Source organism: Euleptes europaea, chromosome 5 (genome assembly GCF_029931775.1).
Source record: "Euleptes europaea isolate rEulEur1 chromosome 5, rEulEur1.hap1, whole genome shotgun sequence".
In the NCBI taxonomy this organism is placed as follows: Eukaryota; Metazoa; Chordata; class Lepidosauria; order Squamata; family Sphaerodactylidae; genus Euleptes; species Euleptes europaea.
The window spans coordinates 36,862,386-36,875,070 of NC_079316.1; the positions used below are offsets into that span (position 1 = coordinate 36,862,386).

The 12,685-nt window shown below is 45.6% G+C and overlaps 1 protein-coding gene across 3 annotated transcripts in view; it reads right to left on the reverse strand.

The window, feature by feature from the left end:
* NYAP2 (neuronal tyrosine-phosphorylated phosphoinositide-3-kinase adaptor 2) overlaps positions 1 to 12,685 on the reverse strand; it is a 197,485-nt gene that overhangs the window by 40,247 nt on the left and 144,553 nt on the right. For 2 of the 3 annotated variants that reach the window (XM_056850017.1, XM_056850016.1), the window contains exons 5-6: positions 8,620 to 8,832; positions 5,331 to 5,372 (exon numbers count right to left, since the gene is read on the reverse strand). In XM_056850017.1, coding sequence (XP_056705995.1) covers positions 5,331 to 5,372; positions 8,620 to 8,832 — 255 coding nt within the window. The remainder of the gene's footprint in view (positions 1 to 5,330; positions 5,373 to 8,619; positions 8,833 to 12,685) is intronic. The other variant, XM_056850018.1, reaches the window with a different exon arrangement.

The following is a 12,685-nucleotide window of genomic DNA, read 5'->3' on the forward strand; positions in this document are numbered from 1 at the left end:
AAGCAATAATCACGTACACAGTCCTGAGCTCCTTGGAGGGTAAAAGGTAAAGGTAGTCCCCTGTGCAAGCACCGGGCCATTCCTGACCCATGGGGTGACTTCACATCCCGACGTTTCCTAGGCAGACTTTGTTTACGGGGTGGTTTGCCAGTGCCTTCCCCAGTCATCTTCCCTTTACCCCCAGCAAGCTGGGTACTCATTTTACCCACCTCAGAAGGATGGAAGGCTGAGTCGACCTTGAGCCGGCTACCTGAAACCAACTTCCATTGGGATCGAACTCAGGTGGTGAGCAGAGCTTGGATTGCAGTAGTGCAGCTTACCACTCTGCGCCATAGGGCTCCTTGGAGGGAGGGAAGGAGAAATACATACTATATTTTGTGAGACTACAGCTTGATAGATATTACTTTTTTGATCATGTAACTATCCACTCAAATGGCTATACAGGAAGAAGTCAGGGACACTCGTTGGTGAATTTACTGCAACGTAACATTTGTTAACAATCCCAAATATGAGACTTGTATGCACATTTTATGTTTGTAGATGACTGGGGAAGGCAATGGCAAACCACCCCATAAACAAAGTCTGTCTAGTAAATGTTGGGATGTGACATCACCCCATGGGTCAGTAATGTGCTTGCAGAGGGGAGTACCTTTACCTTTAACAGGATAAAAGGCACAGGCTAATCCAATTGCCAATGAATGTGAAAGATTTTGTAGTGCTTGAAAGCAGAGACCCTGTTTGCTATTCTCCTTGTGTTTGGTCTGCAGAAGTGATGAACACAAAACATCTCTTGCGTCCTTTTCTTGTCAATATTTGTACCAGAACACCAAAAATTAATAATGCACAAGCATCATTCCTCAGTAATCCTAAGTACCTTTACTAAGTACGCCACATATTTTATTTGCAACGTTTTCTGCCTGACTGCTAAAGGTGTTGACGAAGTGTCAAATTTAGTGTTTAAAGGAAATAGAAATAAAATCACAGAAGACACCAAACGATCTCGAACACATCTCACAATGGAGTGCAGTGCCTCTTTCTAGCAGAAGGTGGCAAAAGTGCTTTATGCCAGTAGACAGCAACCCTCCAGAAAATGCTCTTTGAAGCAGCGAGAGTTAAGTTGGTTGAAGCCTCCCATTCTGCACACACCTCCTGTGGTTCTTCACTGAAGCAGCACTGGCATGTTTTCAGGGCTGCTGCATGTTAGAGCCACTGACAGCTATTCCTCTAAAAGGCCCTCTGATGGAAGATGTCTGAAACCACCGGGGAAGAAACATCTTTGAGAAATTATCCAAAAGATGAGGGGAATGCCACAGAGCTATGAAATACAATGATGAACGCAACATCCAAGGTGACCTTAATATTTACAGTCTCAGAGGAGGTATAACCTACTTTCAAAAGCACAGTATCCTGATGAGTAGGGTCTAATGACGTACACTGGGAATAATTGAACTCAATTCAACAGTATTGCACGGTATCAAAAATGGAATCAACAACAGGGAGATCAGCTCCAGGGCTACAAAAATGCATAGCTGTGCCTCAGCATGGAAAACTTGGAAGGGAGCATAGCTATCCACCTTCTTTTCTCATGCTAGAGATAACAAAAGGGCCAATATGAAGACTCTATGTCCCACCGTGGAACACTAGAACCAGCTGTGCAAAGCCAAGCTGTTAGGCTGATTGGTTGCCATGGTCCTGCTCCACAGGATCCTCATCCACTGTAGGCAAGTGGAACTGACTACAAGTGGTAGTGATGGCATACCAAATTCAGTCCACAACTGTGCTTTCATTTTGTTGAGGGGGGCGGGTTATTTACCTCTCCCATCTGCCGTTCTTTTAGTTTGCCTCTATTACATGGATGCCACACTTTGTAGGATCTTAGTCTTTTATTTACATGAGGACAGCCACAACAGTTTGGTCAGCATCTCCTTCTGAGAAAAGAAGGATTAGCCCTTCAAGATCCAAGAAACATTTTCCATTGCATTTTAATGTCAAAAATGCATATGAATACATTATAGATGTAACCAAACACAAAGCCCACTTAACACTTAATCACTTTCGGTGAGAGAGAGAGAGAGAGGTGTATGGGATCTAGGCTTGTCTTAAGCTATAAACCTTCCCTCCAGTTACCAGGTGTTCTAATGGTAGCATGTGTATAGGCTTTAGGTTTGCTGCTGTGAGGTAACTATTGTAGTGTACGAGTAGGTTAAGGAGAGCACTGAGGCAGGATTTGAACAGAAACAACAAAGATTGATTTATTTACAAGATAGTTTCAAGGAACAGAACAGCAGCACAGGCCTCCAGGCTGACAAAGGAAAACCTGGCTGAGGTGCATAAAATCAGATCATAGAGTAGTTTGGATTTTCATTAATGCTTTCAGACACAGACAGGCTATTAATGATTAAACACTAGATTGGATCCTCTCATACACACTCAAGGTTCCACCCACACCAGTCTGCCCTTTCCCAAGAGTCAGACTAAACGGTACAAGGTCTGCTCATCACCAGAGACAGGCCTAATAAATGGGGTACTCTATTCCATCCCAGATCTAGAGTCCAACCACTCTGCCACACTACCAGGCTGAGCTACCTATCACAAGTCTGCTCTTTTTCCTGGGCCAGACCTGAGTTGTCACTGCTCTCTACCTGAGGCAGATCTGAACCAGCTCCTCCTCCTGTGCGTCCCTCCAACCTTCCATCTCCCTCCTGAGCAGCTGTTTCTCCCTTCAGAAGCAGGACAGCCTCCTGTCCATCACAAATGTTTACAGAATTTTGATTTTAATGTTGCCATCCACATTGAATCCTTGTGATAGGGAAACTAAAAATTTAAATAAATGTCCAAAATTGCATGTTTCAGAGATACTGTTAATTCAGAAAAAATCATGACAAAACAACCCACCCATCTATATAGTTCAAGAATCCCACAATATTTTAGAGCTAGACAAGATAATGAGATCCATAAGTGGATCTCCTGAGATTTTTGAAACGGTAATAACAAACTGGATTTGGACCATGGCACTGGAAGAGGAGGCTTACAAAGCAATCCTGAAGGGGGGTAATTCAGGAGTGCCCAGGGATGGCGTAGCTGCACCTCCTCCTGAGAGGTTTGCAGCAGCACAGAGAGAAATTTACCTCCTCCCCTCAAGCTCTGTGAAATTCCTCCATTGGGTTTCATGGGGCTACGCCATGAGTTTTGCAGGCGCAAGCTTGCGCCTGCAAAAAGGTAGCATTCCTGGGGCAAAAGGGTTTTGGCGCTTTTGGAGCTGCTGCGAGCCCTTACACCATGGAAATGCTGCTGGTGAGGCTGCGCCGGCGCCTGGGCCTTACACTGCCATGCTGCTCCCTGGAGCCGGTGTAAGTTACCCTGCACTGGCATTAGTATCCACTTAGCCAGTGGACGTGGCACTAATGTGGGCGCAGGATCATGCCGGCTCCAAAGGTCATTCCCCCCCCCTTGAGGATTGTTCTCTCCATTCTTTCTCTTCTTGCCATTTTTTTCTGATTTAAATCATCACTGACCCTGCTATTTTCCCCATGTAACATACATGGGGGAGGAAAGGCGGCATGGTACAGCCCAATCTTGTCAGATCTGGGAAGCTAAGCAAGGTCAGTAATTGGAAGGGAGACCTCCAAGGAAGACTCCGCAGAGGAAGGAAAAGGTTTCAGGCCTTACCTGGAGCCTGGGTTTCTGGGGTAGGCGGGAGGGAGGCACAGCAGGAAAAAAGACAGTAATAGAGTCAGGCGGCGTGCATGCAGCCGAGTCACTGTAGCCATCCCAACTCTCAGCTGGCTGCCTCGGCAGGCAGAAAATGGCTGGCCAATCAGCTCTCACCCTTAGAGTTTAAAAAGGGCCTATGAGAGCTTCAGGTAGGGCTGGGAGAGGACCGGAGGCAGTTTTCACTCAGGTCCGTTCTCCCAGCATAAAAGAAGCGCCATGGCTGCCAGAGGCTCAGTTCGCCGCTGGCTCTCGTCCCTGCCCTCCCTTCCCCATGTTATATTCTTTTTAAAAAGTTTAGGTATTGTCACAACACAGGCGGGGTGTGCATTGGGCTGGATTCACTTTGGGAGGAGAGTAGTCTGTGAGCCCCTTTCCTCTGCCTTGGGGGATCCCAATGAGGGATTTTGGGGAGAGGCACGGGGTAAGACAAGCCCAGTTTGGAGGGCAGTCGGAGTGGCCTCTTCCCAGGTGGCAAGGGAATCACCAAGTGGCTCATGTCCAGGTGTTTCCCGATATTGCCATCCCTAGCTACTCTTAGCAGGACCACTGGGCGTCAGCTGATGTTTAAAAATCCAGCCCATATGCGGCACCAATGTTTTATAGCTGTTAAAATAGTTAAGAAACAAGTTGTGGCCATTTACCTCCATAACTATTTCTTCTAAAGTTTGAGTGGTGTGTTATTTGAAGTTCAGATGTGAGCCTCCCTCTAAAGTTAGCCATGGACCGGCAAGGTACTGGCAAACCACCTCTGCTTCTCACTTGCCTTGAAAACCCCTTGCTGGGGTCACCAGAAATTGGCAGTGACTTGATGTCACTTCACACACACACACAACATACATGGACTATCTAGATCTTCCATGCAGGGTTAATGTCATCTGGACTGGAGTTCAGGAGGGCTTAAAACAGGAAAACTGTGAAGGGAAAAGAGTTAAACTGGTCCTCAACAATGGGCATGTGTCATTTTTTTTTAAAGTAGGAATTCCCATGACAGAGTTCCCACTATCTTGTTTAGTTTTGTCCTGGTCATCACTGTTTTGTTCACTATCTCAGATCATTCACAGGCTACTGTTTGCTTATACAGGCTTCTGAATTCCATACATTCTTGATAATTGGAGTTCATGCTACTTTTCACTTGATCTCTTCTGCCTAGCTAAGAGTGATCTATTGCAAAATGCATTCAACCTGTCATCCTTTAGCTGGATAATAGCATCCTCACCAATTCTCTACCGGAAACACAAAAGACTTGTTCATGGCTGTAGTAATTTGAATCTCTAGATTTTATACCATAGCACATTCCAGCACAGAATTAGGGGCACTCAAACCCATTAAAATCAATGCACTTAACATTCTTTAGCCTGCGTCAAATAGTCAGCCCTTTCCTGTGATGTAATGAAAATGATGAAAATACGTTGTATTGCCTTCTTGCAAATGCCTTGTGCAAAACGGGACTACTAAGGGGGGGGGGGAAGCTTATACACACTCAGCAACAGAACTGACACACAACGTAAGAATGTCACTTACCTGTTACTAGATCAGTTTCCATTGGAGAGTGTGTGTAAGCTTTCACAGTCTTCTAATTTTGGTAGAAATCAATTTAACAAGATGCATCGCCTTACCTATTTTGTCTCTGGTGTTCTGGGACCAGCACAGGAGTAGCACTATATAACAAACAAAAGAAGTTGGTTCAACACTGGCTATTTTTCCTCACCTAGTTTGCTTTTCTCTTTCTTTGGAACAAATCTGCTGTTCTCATTCTCATGTGTAACAGGGCTCAGAAAACCTTGAACATTTGCTGGCCTATAAAAGCTCTGCCTTCAATTCTTTCATTAAGGGTGCTCCCAACAATGCAACCATTCTTGGAGACTGTACCAGTGTGTGTGTGTCATTTGAATGTCCCTTGACCCCTCTATCAATATATCTAATTCTCAATGTGGCCAAATATGTGGATACTTAAATCTAGAGATTGGAGCCATGAATAGACAAGACAGATCTTTCCACAAACCTGAGAAAAGTCCAAGCTTGCAGAAAAAACTGAAATCTAAAAAAAATATGAAAAAGTACATGGGAGATTTTAAAAAAACCCAAATAACAGAATCAGCACCTGTAGATTTAACAAACAAATACCTTCTGAGTAGGGTTGCCAGGTCCTGCTTCGCAACCGGCGGGAGATTTTGAGGGCAGAGCCTGAGGAGGACGGGGTTTGGGGAGGGGAGGGACTTCAATTGCCAAAGCGGCCATTTTTCTCCAGGTGATCTGATCATTATCGGCTGGAGATCAGTTGAATTAGCAGGAGATCTCCTGCTACTACCTGGCAGTTGGCAACCCTACCTCTGAGGCCAATGGCCATTGCTAGGCAACTACAACAATATTGCCAGATGAAGCCTTGATTTCTGTCAATAAAAGTCACAGGGAGGGGGGCAGGGCACTTGCCAGAGCTGTTTTAGCCTTTGAGAGAGGACTAACTGGGGCCCGGCCTGGCAGCAACCACTAGCAGGCCCAGCTGCTCAACATTATTCAATAGGAGCCACCACATGAAAGACAGTGTGGCATAGTGGTTAGAATTTCAGATTAGGATCTAAGAGACCCAGGTTTGAATCCCCACTATGTCGTGGAAGCTCACTGGATGTCCTTGGGCCAGTCACACACTCTCAGCCTAACCTCCCTCACAGGGTCATTGTGAGCCTAAATGGAGGAAAGGAAAACAGTGTCAGCTTCTTCGGGTCCCCAATGAAGTAAATAATAGATATAATTGAAAACATGGGGTGGATAAAAGGTAGGTTTGCTGGCAGGGTGGGAACGAGAGAAGGAAACAGAGACAGGAAAGAAGATGTAGGGGCTGCCAGGAGGAGCGAAAGAAGAAATAATGGTGAAGGGGATCAGGGGAAATGACTTCCCACTAGTCCTTGTGGGTCCCCCACTTGTAATATATGACTGCAAAAGCTAAACCTTTTCTTACAACCACCAGCTTATCCTGAATTAAGGATGTTACCAAATTTCATGACAATTCATTCAATTTGAAAGTTCACATTTCTTTTATGGATTCTGTGATCATCTGTTTCCCTGGCCATATGAATGAAATTCAACAGATATATTTCCATGAAAATATGACATATAACATGCAAATGGCACACAATACTAAAATAGCATAAAATGGGGTAAAAATTGCTGTAAAAATACATGGTAACAGGAAAAATAGGTGAGATTAATGTTGTCTTCCTGACCACGCACTAAACAAATACACATCCATACATGCCTACACCAAGTGCCTGGAAAGACAAGCGGCTTTGAGCAGCGCACCCTGCCCACCTGTATGAATTCAACAGCAAGTCTGAACAGAGCATATACATGCACAGATTACCTGCGCACAAACATGTTATCTGCCTTTTGCAAGTTTCTCAAACACAGAACAACTTATGCACATTACTGGTCTGATAGGGCCTTTCCCTGAATGCAAAGGTTGAGCCCAGGACCTGATCCTGCAATCCATTTCCCCTCCATTTATTCATTGTCTGAACAGGGCTTTAGCCATGGTAAGACCCAGATTACAAGTTTATTATTTCTTATATTTGACCCTGTTCTTTTTCTAAGGAACTCAGAGCAGCATACATCCTACCTTTTTCTGTATCCATTATTGACTCTAGCTCACCCAGTGATCTTTCTGGCTGAGTGAGCGTTTCCTGTTGACATCTGTCACTCTACCTACCACACCAAGCTAGCTAAGAAGCAGTCTTATTTCCTCCATGTTATCCTGTTTGTGGGTATTTAGCTTCATGGATTCATTCTAGCATGAACTATGCACTGAGGTTTCCAACAACAATCTCTGTGATCAAAGTTGTGCTTTTTCCAGATGTCAAAATCACGGGAATAACATGGACTGTTTCCACTTATTTCTCAGTTCACAGTAACATTTCTCCTAAGGGTCACACCCCTTTAAGTCCATTGACTTTAATGTACTTAGAAGTTTGTGACTCAGCTTAGGATAACACTGTAATGGAGAAATCCTAAGCAGATCTACTTAGAAGTAAGTCTCATTTCATTGAATGGATTCTACTCTTGGATGTCTTCTTAGGATAGCAACCTAAGAAACCTAAACTCTGTAGCTCTCAGAACAGGGCCTTGTTGTCACTGTCAGGAATTAGTTCCTCCTGTAAGATGTGACAAGTTCAAAGGGGATGGAACTATCATGTTTAAAAAGAATTTTAACTTTCACACTCATTTAATGAGTTTTCTTTTAGGCTGTCCCAAGTTGACTTGTGGAAATGGAATGCTCTGTTCTGTAACATCAGTATGGGTTATTGATGTAGAGTAGGTAATGTTCTAACAGTGTATTCCTGAGAGGAATGCCTGTGCCGGTGATAGGAGGCAGCGCAACTGTGCTGCCTCCAAAGGAGGTTTTGGCCCCACCGAAACCTCCTCGCGGCGTTAAAAATCCATGCAACCCTTCATGATAACAACCCTTCATAGGGTTGCACGGGAGATATGCCACCTAAAAAAGTGGTGTATCTTGAGAAAATAAAAAAGGGACGTTCCTGGCCCGAAAGGGCTTTGGAGGCCATCTAAAGGCGGCTCCTCCCACAGCCAAGCGCCAGAACGCCCCGGGAAAGCCTCACGGGATGCCGGGACGCCCCGGGAACACTTCCCAGGATTCTGGCACGGGCTTTGACAGCATTAGGATGCCAGCAGAAGGCCCCATCGGCGTCCTGGGGTGGTGTTGCCATGGCAGCACCCGGAGCATGGCATCTGGGCCTTCCTGTTGGCGTTCGGGCCACTAACGCTTTCGCCCTTAGAGCTCCGGAATCTGCTGTAAATGTTGTGTAGCATCTGATCCAATGTCCTGTACCAATGTTCTGTGCCAGTGTTCTGATTCCTACAGGTTTATTCTGTACTTGGGTAACTCCCACTTACCCGAGCTGTTGTTTCCTGCCAGCATTGTTGGACTGACTGAAGACCTTCCAAGTCTACTGGAAACAACTGGTAGTCCTGGTGTCCCATCCCATTCCTGAGCTTTTATTGGCTCTCTGGAGGAAGATGTCCCATGGTGACCTCCTCTCTCTTTGTTTTCCAGCTTTGGTAGTGGTTCAGTGCTGTGACTCCTGATCTTCAGTTCATCTAATGGTTCTGCAAAATATGGAAAGGTCACAACCCCTTATACATTGCAGTTTAATTACATACACACTCGCATATTCTTTCCAGTTTAGTAAACTGCTAACTGAGCCTTATTGTAAATGCATAAAACAATCGGTAGAACAAAATAAGCAAGGATGATTGTGAGCATTAACACTACAGGAAGTTAAATTAGTTTTTATGATAACAATTTGGTAGAATGTGACAATATTGGAGAATAATGTCACTGATATGTACTTCTTGATGTCTACTTCTTGAAGGTAACTTTCAATCTAGATTTTTGTTTTTGTTTTTTTCAGAGAACATGAAAACCATTTAGCTCAAGCTTAAATGTGCTTCAACCTACTGAAATCAATGGGATCCAAGTTAATTCTGTGGCTAAACTGTGGCACTGGTTTCTAGACATTTTAATTTGAGATTTATACTAGAATATTTATCTATGCAGGACATAATAAAAATGGACTTTGTAATACCCAGCAAGTAAATATCACTAAGCCACAAAAATTGGTATCATTTTCAACCATGGGAGGAATCCAGTGTTGAAAGAAAAAGGGTTCATGAGTTTTCTACAGTGCTAGCAAGAATCCTGCTTTCCAGATCCCCTGCTGATTCCTCTGCTGACAACATCCTATTTCATCTCTCCCCTGACATGCACATCACCATCATGGGTGGGAAATAGCACTTAGTTCAAATGCAGCTCTGATTGATCATAAGGCACAGCATAGATTGGAAAACTCAGATGCACACACATTCAAACTGCAGACTCAATCTAAAGTTCATGGTCTAACAGATTTAAGTAGCCTTCTGCAACTCTAATTCTCTAGCCTTGGATGGCAACAGATACCAAGGGAGCTTTCAAAAGTAACTACAAAATCGTAATGGGTATTTGTCATCTCAAGAATTAATGCTACAATTACTGCTCTGCCCTCCTCCCCATGCGTAACTATAAAATAAATACAAAGTTAAGCTTCAAAATAAATCTCAAAGCCATTCTAATGTATTCCTCCATTGTTTGAAATGTTTGGGCTTACTATGGACTTTATTGGGTGAGATCTTTAGCCTTTGATTCATTGGGTTTAGCCTTTGATTCCCTGGGTTGCAAACACCAAAAAATGTCTAGTATGCTTGGGTGGGATTGGTCCCTACTTTTGCTGCTTAGCATGAAATAACATTTTCATAGGACCTTCAGGAAAAGCCTATTGATAGCCGAAGAGGCACCCTCCCCACAACTTCTACAACCCTTGTCTATATTGACTTATTTCAGTTTGACATGGATGGGACCAGAAGATTGAATGCTTCACTGAAGCTGCTTTACAGTGATCAATGGCATGACATCTCCTGAAAAAGCCTGCCTTTGATCCTAATGGTTTTAAATGTAGTCTGGTTGCAAATACCACCTATTTGGGCAAGGTGCTACAAGAAGCTGTGTTTGTCCAATTCATGACTTTCTTGGAAGAAACTGATTGTCCAGAGTTATTTCAACATGGCTTTAGATTAGCTTTGAAACTGAAACTCTACTGGATGCTTTAGCTGGGAGACAGCATGGATGTGTGGATTGTACTAGACCTTTCAAAGGATTACAGTATAATCTGTCATGGTATTTTCTGGACTGATTGGTAGCAATGAGTATCCCATTTCTGGTCCTACCTGAGTACCACAAGGTGGTGATAGTGGACTGCTGCTGGGGGGGCATAATATTATGTGAGGCTATTTAACATCTATATGAAACCACTTGTATAACATCTATATCAGTGATGGCGAACCTTTTAGAGACCGAGTGCCCAAACTGCAACCGAAAACCCACTTATTTATCGCCGAGTGCCAATGCGGCAATTTAACCTGAATACCATCCCCAGAGGGGGCCCAGAGGGAGAGGCTAGGGTTGCCAAGTTCCTCTTCGCCATGAGTGGGAGGTTTTTGGGGTGGCGCCTGAGGAGGACAGGGTTTGGGGAGGGACTTCAGTGCCATAGAGTCCAATTGCCAAAGTGGCCATTTTCTCCAGGGGAACTGATGTCTATTGGCTGGAGATCACTTGTAATAGCAGATCTCCAGCTAGTACCTGGAGATTGGCAACTAGTTCCTTAGTGTTTTCTCTCTACATATCAAGACAAATGGAAAGGTGTTTGGAGGATGGCTTGTGGGCACTTCAAAGGTGGAATAGGACTGCACGCCCCTCCGCCCGCACAGACCCAGAGGGCGCCGGAGAAGCCGCTGGAGGGAAAGAAGGAAGGAAGGAAAGAAGGGAAGGGAGGGAGGGAAGGAAAGAAAGAAAGAAAGAAAAAGAGAGAGAAAGGGAGAAAGAAATGGAGCGAAGGAGAGAAAGAAAAGTAGGGAAAGAAAAGGACAGAGGGAGACAGAGAAAGAAAGAGGCCATTTATGCATGGGAGGTTTTGCCTTCGATTTGCCACTCTCCAGATGCACATTTTCCCCATCCGGATTCTCAAAACTCTGCATGGGGACTTACTGATGAGTTTTGAGAATTTGGATGGGGAAAATGTGCATCTACAGAGCAGCAAATCCAAGGCAAAACATCCCATGCATGAATGGCCAGAGACAGGAAAGCCTTCCCGCTTCTCTCTCTCTCTCTCACACACACACACACACACAGCCCTCCTCCAGCAGAGAAGGGGGGCGCACGCGCAGAACAGCCCACAGCCGCCTCCCACGTGCCCGGGTTGAGCAGCAGCAGGAGGAGGATCCCCCGCCCGGCTGGGCCTCGCCGCCACCGCCTCCACCCACCCCTTTCAGAGTGGAGCTCCGGTGGAAAGGAGGCCCGTCTGGTGCAGAGGGAAGGAAGGAGGGAGGGAGCCCAGCCTAGCTCACTGCCCCTCTCTGCCTGCCTGCCTGGCTTGCCCAGGCCCCTAAGCCCCCCGCCCGGAGGGGATCTCCCACCCGGCCTGCCTGCCCCAAGGGGGGGATGCGGCGAGAGGCGAGCAAAGTGGGGCAGAGGGCGCCTCCTTCGTGCCCACCGGCCAGCCACGCCCCTCAGCCCGCACAGGCCCAGAGGGCGTCAGAGAAGCCGGCGGCCATGCTGAGTGTGGGCGCCCGGCTTCTGTTCCCCGCTCTCCCACCCGCCTGGCAGGCCGTGCACGCTTCCTCCAGCGGCGGCAATGGTGGCGGCTTCTGTGGGAGAGTGGGGGCCACCGCCAGTGATGTCGGAGGTTCCCCACCCCTGGGCTACAGCCTCCCCCGTCCGGGGAGAGGCAGAGCCGGAAAGGCCAGCGGCTTGGAGGAACCACGCGTGCCGGCAGAGAGGGCTACGCGTGCCGGAAGTGGCACTCGTGCCATAGGTTTGCCAACACGGATCTATATGAAACCACTTGTAGAAGTCATCTAGAGGTTTGGACAAAAGTTTGCTCAGCATTCTGATAACAGTCAGCTGTATTTTTCTTGTTCAGCATAGTGGGGTGAGATACTGCAAGTCCTTAAAAGATATCTGAAGGCAGTTATAAGGGCCAGTTAATTAAAGCAAAATCGAGACAAGTCTGAGGTGTTGTTGGCTGATAATAGTGCTAACCAGATAATGAAGTGTCTGTTTGGATGGGTTTGCACTTCCCCCGAAAGATAAGGCTTGTAGTTTGGGTGTACTATCAGATCTAGTTCTGCTGATGATGACCATTCAAGGCCATTGCTGGTACCATACAGAACATTCAACCGACTTTGATTATTTCACTAGTTGTTTTCTTTCCTGATAAGTGAAATCTATCTGCAAGTATCTATGGTCTTATTGTATTCAGACATGATTACTGCACTATGCTGCACATAGGACTGCAGCTGAAGATTTAGAAATTTCAATTAGTACAAAACACAGCACCAGCACATCTGCAAATGAACATATATCTCTGGT